The 8,777-nt window shown below is 43.2% G+C and overlaps 1 protein-coding gene across 1 annotated transcript; it reads left to right on the top strand.

Annotated features, from left to right (window-relative positions):
- The first annotated feature begins 7,382 nt into the window (after positions 1-7,382).
- On the top strand, positions 7,383-7,760 carry LOC120857850 (glutaredoxin-related protein 5, mitochondrial-like). Its single transcript, XM_040233991.1, has one exon. The coding sequence runs from the start codon at positions 7,383-7,385 to the stop codon at positions 7,758-7,760; it is 378 nt and encodes a 125-aa protein (XP_040089925.1).
- The last annotated feature ends 1,017 nt before the right edge of the window (positions 7,761-8,777 follow it).

Genomic DNA, 8,777 nt, shown 5'->3' with positions numbered 1-8,777 from the left:
GCTTTAGCATCATTCCTTCCAAAGAAATCCCAGGGCTGATCTTCAGAATGGACTGGTTGGATCTCCTTGCAGTCCAAGGGACTCTCAAGAGTCTTCTCCAACACCACAGCTCAAAAGCATCTGGTCTAGTGGTTAAGAATTTACCTTGCAATGCAGGGACTTGGGGTCGACCCCTGGTTGGGTATCTAAGATCCCACATGCGAGGAGCAATTAAACCTGTGCTCCACAACTACTGAGCCCTCATACCACAGCTATAGAGTCCGTGTACCATAATGAAAGATCCTGCATGATGTAACAGGGATCTTGTGTGCCACAACTAAGACCCAATGAAGCCAAATAAATGAATAAATAAATATTTTAAAATAATTATACCAGGAGACTATACCTTAATTTAAGGTATAAATTATACCTTAAGGTATAAATTTAAGGTATAAGGCAGAAATTTAATGTAATTTTTGAAGCAGTGTATTAGAAACATTGTGTGTGTGTGTTAGTTGCTCAGTTGTGTGACTCTTTGCAACCCCATAGACCGTAGCCCACCAGGCCCCTCTGCCCATGGGATTTCCCAGGCAAGAACACTGGAGTGCGTTGCCATTTCCTTCTCCAAAAGGAACTACAGAAAGAAAGAAAGTGAAGTCACTCAGTCGTGTCCGACTCTTTGCAACCCCACGGACTGTATATAGGGTACCAGGCTCCTCCATCCATGGAATTCTCCAGGCAAGAGTACTGGCATTTCTTTCTCCATTAGAAACATTCAGTTCAGTTCAGTTCAGTCGTTCAGTCGTGTCCAACTCTTTGCGACCCCATGAATCGCAGCACGCCAGGCCTCCTTGTCCATCACTATCTCCCAGAGCTCACTCAGACTCACGTCCATCGAGTCCATGATGCCATCCAGCCATCTCATCCTCGGTTGTCCCCTTCTCCTCCTGCCCCCAGTCCCTCCCAGCATCAGAGTCTTTTCCAATGAGTCAACTCTTCACATGAGGTGGCCAAAGTACTGGAGCTTCAGCTTTAGCATCATTCCTTCCAAAGAAATCCCAGGGTTGATCTCCTTCAGAATGGACTGGTTGGATCTCCTTGCAGTCCAAGGGACTCTCAAGAGTCTTCTCCAACACCACAGTTCAAAAGCATCAATTCTTCGGCGCTCAGCCTTCTTCACAGTTACTTTCTGCTAAATAATATTTGCTAACCATTGACAAGGTTAACCACAGGTAGATAAGTTTAATAATCAATGAATAACATTAAGATAGAAAGGCAGTCTCTTAAGATACCTGCTATCATTCTATATGGACTTTTTCATTAATTAGACCGCTTTGTAGAGCTCTGATGTCAAGGTAAGTGAAAAGTTCAAAGCTGCTGAAACCTAATGAGGATTGCAAAAGGTCCCACAATAAATTGTGGCAAACTAATTAAACAATGTAAATAAAGAATTACAGAGCTGGTATAGAATTTAAAGACTTCACAGAGCATCAGGTTGAGCTCCCTGTGCCTACAGAGCAACCTCCCACTGGCTATTTTACACATGGTAGTGTAAATACGTCAGTGCTACTCTCCCAATATGCCCCACCCTCTCCTTACCCCACTGTGTCCAAAGTCTGTTCTCTGTGTCTCATCTCTATTCCAGCCCCTTGGTTCATTGGTACAATTTTTCTATGTTATATATCCCATATATATGTGCTAACATGTGAAATTTGTTTTGCTCTTTTTGACTTACTTCACTCTGTATAACAGAAGCCAACATAATATTGTAAAGCAATTATCCTCCAATTAAAAATAAACATAAAATAAGAATTTAAAGACTTCTTAACAACATATTATTTGAGAGACTCTGTGATGTTTCCAAACTTGCTCAGGACTGGGGACCAGGCCAAATCCAAACTATTTGGCCCCTGAAACGTGATCGTCCCTAAGAGCCATGCTCTGTAGCTTTCTTGCACACACTCCTCTCCTCATAAGTTGTCTTCATAGCACTGTGCAGCTTTAGCCATATTTCAGGGCCTGGATTGAACTGAGAGCATCTCTCCTACACATGCATTTGAGGGCAGGCAGGGCCCTGATCCAGAGAAGGTGATGGCACCCTACTCCAGTACTCTTGCCTGGAAAATCCCATGGATGGAGGAGCCTGGTGGGCTGCAGTCCATGGGGTAGTGAAGAGTCGGACACGACTGAGCGACTTCCCTTTCACGTTTCACTTTCATGCATTGGAGAAGGAAATGGCAACCCACTCCAGTGTTCTTGCCTGGAGAATCCCAGGGCCGGGGGAGCCTGGTGGGCTGCCTTATATGGGGTCACACAGAGTCGGACACAACTGAAGTGACTTAGCAGCAGCAGCAGCAGGGCCCTGATCATTTCTGAATAATCTGCCTTCAATGAGCCCTATTATAGTTAGCAAGCTTCTCTGTAGCTTAAAATACTTCAGTAGGTAAGACATCGGTATTTTACCTATGTGAAATGTTTCATTTAAGCTTTTGTGTATTTCATGTAATTGTCAACTACGTATCTCTGTATTCTTTTTTTTTTTTCCCCTGTATTCTTAAACACAAAACTATAGCTCATTCTAGCCTAGCTTATTTAGAAATACACAGGACCATATTGAAAGTTGGGGACTGCGGCTTTAAGGATTATTGTGCTCTGTCAAACAGGTATCTTACTCAATTTATAGAAAAGACTAGAGTTTCTTAGTATCATATTCATGTTTGTTGCACCTGAGTGGAGTGCCTGCATTTTGTACAGCTTGAGATTTTCATGAATAAATTTTTTTTCTCACGGTGGTAAGATTAAAAAAAAAATCTGCAGAAAAAAGAAAGAAAAATATTTCAGAAAGTACCTTGTTAGAGATATCCCAATCACACGTTTTTTACCATCAGCCTTTATGATTCTGGGTTTTTATAACCCAAATTATTCTGACACATTTTTAGGGAGAAAGGAAATATTTTTTCCTACCTTAATCATACTACTTAAGTCATCATAGTTTCATATTATTGAATGTACAAGACCAAAAACATTCACATATTCATAATCACATTTGGGAAGATTTACTTTAAAAACACTCTTTAAATGCAAGCTCACTATCAAAGTCACAAGAATATCTTCTGCAATAGGGATGTTAATGTGACTATTATTTCTTTGTAAAATCAAATACGATATTGAGCAAGTGGTAGGCATTCAGTGTGACCCCTCCAAGACCACGCATGGTGGTGATAACGCCCCTGGGATAGGAGTGCTGGCCAGGTCCTTGGTCTCTGAGTGGGTTTTCTCACTCAGGGCCAGAAGAGGCCCTGACAGGGGTGGGGCTCAGGCCCAGGACCCTAGCAGTCTCACTGGGGCCTGAGCAGTCGAGGGTTAGGGTTAGGGTTAGCAGTCGAGGGGAACCACTTTCCATGTTCTGCTCTGATCCCCACAACTCCACCAGTCCCTCTCCCTCCCTGCTGACCCCCTTGCTTTGAGAAGGCCCCTCGGTGTGGGAGCCTCTCTTCCTCCCCAGCACCACTCAGGGGCACCGATCCCATCTTGCCTCCACTTTTCTTCCCCCTCTTTACCCACACCCCCACCACGTCCTACCTGGTTGTGCAGGGATTCCTCCCATTCCCTTAGGTGTTTGAGGTCCCCCACTCTAGCGCCTAATAGGTGCTCTGTGAGAACTGCTCCGATGCATTCATGCTGTAGTTGTGAGGAGACACAAACTCCATATCCTCCTACTCTGCCATCTTCTATTTGGAGTGAAATGAGGCTGTTTTTTTCTTTAAAGATATAATTCATATTAAAACTTGCACTGACACAGTAAACTAACCAGAAGTAAATTGAGGAGAGGGTTTATTATTTGACTGAGATAAATCAACCATTTTAACTTGTTAAATGGCTTCAAGTACATTCACAGTGTTGTGTAATCCTTACTTTTTTCTAGTTCAAACCCATTTTATCGCCTTAGAGGAAGCCTGCTCATGGAGCAGTTACACTCTGTTCCTTCTTTCACCTAACATCTGGGTAATCATCAATCTGTTTTCTGTCTGTGCAGATACATCTATTTGGATATTTCATATATCGATAAATGTAATTACATAGTATGTGACCATTTATGTCTGACTTCTTTCCCAGCATAATTTTCAGTGTTCATGCATATTACAGGATAAATCAGTACCTCATTTCTTTTTTCTTCCTATCTTTAGTGAGGTATAATAGACAAATAAAAATATATATCTAAGACACACAAATTGATGTTTTGATGTACACATACATTTTTAAAATAATTGCCATCAGTTCAGTTCGGTCGCTCAGTCGTGTCCGACTCTTTGCGACCCCATGAATCGCAGCACGCCAGGCCTCCCTGTCCATCACCAACTCACGGAGTTCACTCAGACTCGCATCCATCGAGTCAGTGATGCCCACAGCTGGGTATTGTTTTTGCTTTGGCTCCATCCCTTCATTCTTTCTGGATTTATTTCTCCACTGACCCCCAGTAGCATATTGGGCACCTACTGACCTGGGGAGTTCCTCTTTCAATATCCTATCATTTTGCCTTTTCATACTGTTCATGGGGTTCTCAAGGCAAGAATACTGAAGTGGTTTGCCATTCCCTTCTCCAGTGGACCACATTATCAAGCCAATTAATCTCATATAGTCACCATTTTCTTTATTTTTGGTGCAAACGCTAAAGATCTACTGTCTTAGAAAATTATAAGTATACAATACAGAGTTGTTTACTATATCATTGTACAATAGATTTTCAGAACCTATTCTTTTTTCCTGAAACTGTACTCCTTGATCAATACCTGCCCATATTGCCACCCCCTATCTCCTGTCAACTACCATCATGCACCCTACTTCTATGACTGTTTTGTATTCCATATTAAAGTGATACCATGCAGTATTTGTATTTGTCTTTCTGTATCTGGCTTATTTCACTTAATATAATCTCTGTCAGTTTCATCCATGCTGTCACAAATAGCAGGATTTTCTTCTTTTTAAAGCAGGGGTTCCCACCCCCAGGCCACAAACCAGACAGTATGTGGCCTGTTAGGAACCAAGTTGCATAGCAGGAGGTGAGCGGCAGGTGAGTGAGAGAAACTTTATCAGTATTTATAGTTGCTGCTCATTGTTCACATTACTGCCTGAGCTCTGCCTCCTCTCCAACCAGTGGCGGCATTAGATTCCCATAGAAGCAAGACCCCTACTGTGAACTGCACATGCGAAGGATCTACATTGCATGCTCCTTATGAGAAGCCAATACCTGATGATCAGAGTCAGTGATGCTAGTGCTGGGGAGCAACTACAAACACAGACTATCATTAGCAGAGAGGTTTGACTGCACAGAGGCCATAATAAATCAATTGCTTGCAGACTCATGCCAAAACCCTATTAGTGAGCAGCAAGGGACAATTAAGCTGTGGCAAATGAGTTGATGTACTTCAGTTATACAGCTGCATCTGGTGGTAGGTTTAAGTCAGAATCCGACACTTATTTTAGTTCATGTGGATCCCACCTATTATTTTATTTACCACTTCTGTCTGTGCCTCTTTCCCACACTGTGCACTTGTCTCAGTCATAGTTTTTTAAGCCCTGAAGCTAACCCTAGCCAAAATGAGAAAAAAACAAATCTCCTGGGGAGATTCTTTGAAGGGGGAAGATCCAATGATGAGATGGCAAAAGAAAATAGGACTGCCAACAAAAAGAAAGCTACATTTAAAAGAAAATACCAAGAGTTCTACTTAAATTACAGGTTCATTGCAACAGGCAGTCCAAATTCTTCAAGCCTGCTTTGTAGAATATGTAGTGGCTGGCTATCCAAAGAAGCTATGAAACTCAAAATTGCTTTGCCACATGGAGACCAAGTACTCTGCATTAAAAGACAAGGCTTTGGAGTTTTTCAAAAGAAAAAAATGTGAGCATGAAGAACAGAAGCAATTATTGAAGGCCACCACTTCATCAAATGTGTCTGCACTGAGAGCATCATTCTTAGTGGCTAAAACTATGAGGTCCTTTACTATCGGTGAAGAGCTGATCATGCCTGCTGCTAAGGACATTTGTCATGAACTTTGAGGAGAGGCTGCAGTTCAAAACGTGGCACGTAGTCCTCTTCATTTAGCACCGTAACTAGATGAATTGATGAAATAGCAGAGGATATTGTGGTACAGTTGTTAGAGAGAGTTAATGAGTCACTGTGGTATACAACCCAGGTTAACAAGTCTACCGATGTTGACAGCTGGGCAAGAACACTAGTTTTTGTGCAGTTTCTCAGGACTGTGCACGAGAATATGTTATGCTCCCTTTAGTTGCAAATGAACATCACAGCTGCAGAACTATTCAAGTCTTTGATTGATTATGTATTAGGAAAACTGAATTGGTCATTTTGTGTCTGTATTTGCACAGACAGATGGAGTAGAAAATGGCAACCCACCCCAGTATTCTTGCCTGGGAATCCCATGGATAGAGAAGCCTGACAGGCTACGGCCCATGGGATTGCAAAGAGCTGGACACAACTGAGCAACTAAGCACTTATGCATGCAGGCACAGACAGAGTGGCTGCCGTGACCGGATGGCTTTCTGGTTTCACTACTCCGGCCAAAAAGGTCACTTCTTAATGTGAGCTTATGCATTGTGTCATGCATAAATACTGTCTAGCTGAAAAATGTCACCTGAACTTAACAATGTTTTTCAGGATGTGATTAAAATTATTAACCATATTAAAATACATGCTCTTAACACACATCACACACCTCTGTGAGGAGACAGACACAGAGCACGTCTTCTCTTAAACCCAAATGTGAGATGGTTTTCTAAAGGTATATCATTGGCTAGAGTTTTTGAGTTATGAGAGCTTCTCCAAAGATGGTCACCACTAGCAGCACATTTCACTGACACAGAATGGATGACAAAACTTGCTCACTTGTGTGACATTCAACCTGCTCAATGAACTCAATCTGTCCCTTCAGGGGAGCATGACAACTTGTTCAAGTCAGCAGATAAAGTGGCTGCATTCAAAGTTAATCAGCAGTTAAGGGGGTGAAAAGTTTGGGTTTTGCTTTTGGGTTTTTTTTTTTTAACATGTTTCAAACATTAGCAGAGATTTTGAGAGAGATTGAGCCAGGGGCTTCTTTCTCCAAAATGGTGCTTGATCAGCTATCTCAGCTTTCAAAAGGGTTTGAGCATTATTTCCCAACCACAGATGATCCCCAAATTGGAAAGGAATGGATCTGCAGCCCATTTGTGAATAAACCAGGTGAACTGACTTTGGCCATGCTAGGAGAGGATTAGTTGCTTGAGATCACAAACGACAGTGGCCTTAACAGTATGTTTGGGCAGTTAAGGGCTCTGGCCAGCGTGTGGGGATGAGAGGATCCCTGAGCCAAGCAGGTCTCTGCTTCTCTGGGGGCCCACTGTGGATGATGGCCTGTAGGGCCCCAGGTGTGCAGGTGGTGAGCTTAGGTGGCAGCAGCTCATCGGAACACCTGGACACATTGGGAAAGGACAAGGTGGTGGTTTTCCTCAAGGGGATGCCAGAGCAGCCCCAGTGCCGCTTCAGCAATGCCATGGTAGATTCCACAACCCACAATGTGCTAGATAACTCCCAGCTCCCACAAGGCATTAAAGACTATTCCAACCAGCCCACCATCCCACAAGTGCATCTCAACTGCAAGTTCCTGGGGGAGGTGGTGACATTCTTCTGCAGATGCACCAGAAGCGGGGAGCTGGTGGAAGAACTGAAAAGGCTGGGGATCTGCTCTGCCCTCTTAGATGAAACAGAAGACCAGGACTCAAAGTGAGGGTGACTGAGCCAGGAGCCACTGGTGTCAGAATCACACTGCCAGAGAAGCCTTACCAATTCTGGTTCCCACTCTTCAGATGACTCCTTGCACTGATACCTCTATTGTATAAGCAACTGGGTGATTTTAGTGATTTATCATGAATGTAATTGTAACCACTGGACTGTCAGAATCAATATTGTATTATAAGATTGCTATTAACAAAGTTCCTTCTTATGTTGTTCTTTGCTCTTTGCCTGATTCAGGAGTAAACCTGCTGCTGCTGCTGCTGCTAAGTCGCTTCAGTCGTGTCCGACTCTGTGCGACCCCATAGATGGCAGCCCACCAGGCTCCCCTGTCCCTGGATTCTCCAGGCAAGAACACTGGAGTGGGTTGCCATTTCCTTCTCCAATGCATGAAAGTGAAAAGTGAAAGGGAAGTCGCTCAGTCGTGTCTGACTCTTAGCAACCCCATGGACTGCAGCCCATCAGGCTTCTCCGTCCATGGGATTTTCCAGGCAAGAGTACTGGAGTGGGGTGCCATCGCCTTCTCCGAATGGAAGCTTGCTGCTGCTGTTAAGTCGCTTCAGTCCTGCCCGACTCTATGCATCTTAACCTAGGAGCTTTTGAATCATCATCATTATTCAGGAGTCCTCTGCAAGTATGTCAGTCTGCAAAGATAATTTATACCCTCTCCCCAGTTTTTTGTAACTTGTTAAGAAAAATAATGGACAAGGAAGACATGAGATAACTGGGGTGCTTTTTTTTTTTTAATAAACTGCCAACCCAGTGGGGGGAAAAACTGTTTGAGACAACTTCAAATCTCTATACATTTTGAATTAAAGTCAAGGCAGGATATATTGAGATTGCCACAAAAGCACTTAAAAGTCTGCTTCCATTTCCAACATACTATCTTTGTGACGCAGGGCTTTCTGCAGTGACAGCAACCAAAACAAGATCATGGAGTAGACTGGACATAAGCAACACACTTTCAGGTGTCTCTGTCTCCCATCACCTGCAGATAGGATCATCTAGCTGC

The sequence above is a fragment of the Oryx dammah genome, unplaced genomic scaffold (genome assembly GCF_014754425.2).
Source record: "Oryx dammah isolate SB20612 unplaced genomic scaffold, SCBI_Odam_1.1 HiC_scaffold_1, whole genome shotgun sequence".
In the NCBI taxonomy this organism is placed as follows: domain Eukaryota; kingdom Metazoa; phylum Chordata; class Mammalia; order Artiodactyla; family Bovidae; genus Oryx; species Oryx dammah.
Note: the sequence above shows the minus strand (reverse complement) of the source record. Positions and strands in the feature narration are given on the sequence as shown.

Excerpts from the sequence above, each read along its gene's own strand:
- LOC120857850 (XM_040233991.1), top strand. The coding sequence starts at position 7,383 with ATGGCCTGTAGGGCCCCAGGTGTGCAGGTGGTGAGCTTAGGTGGCAGC.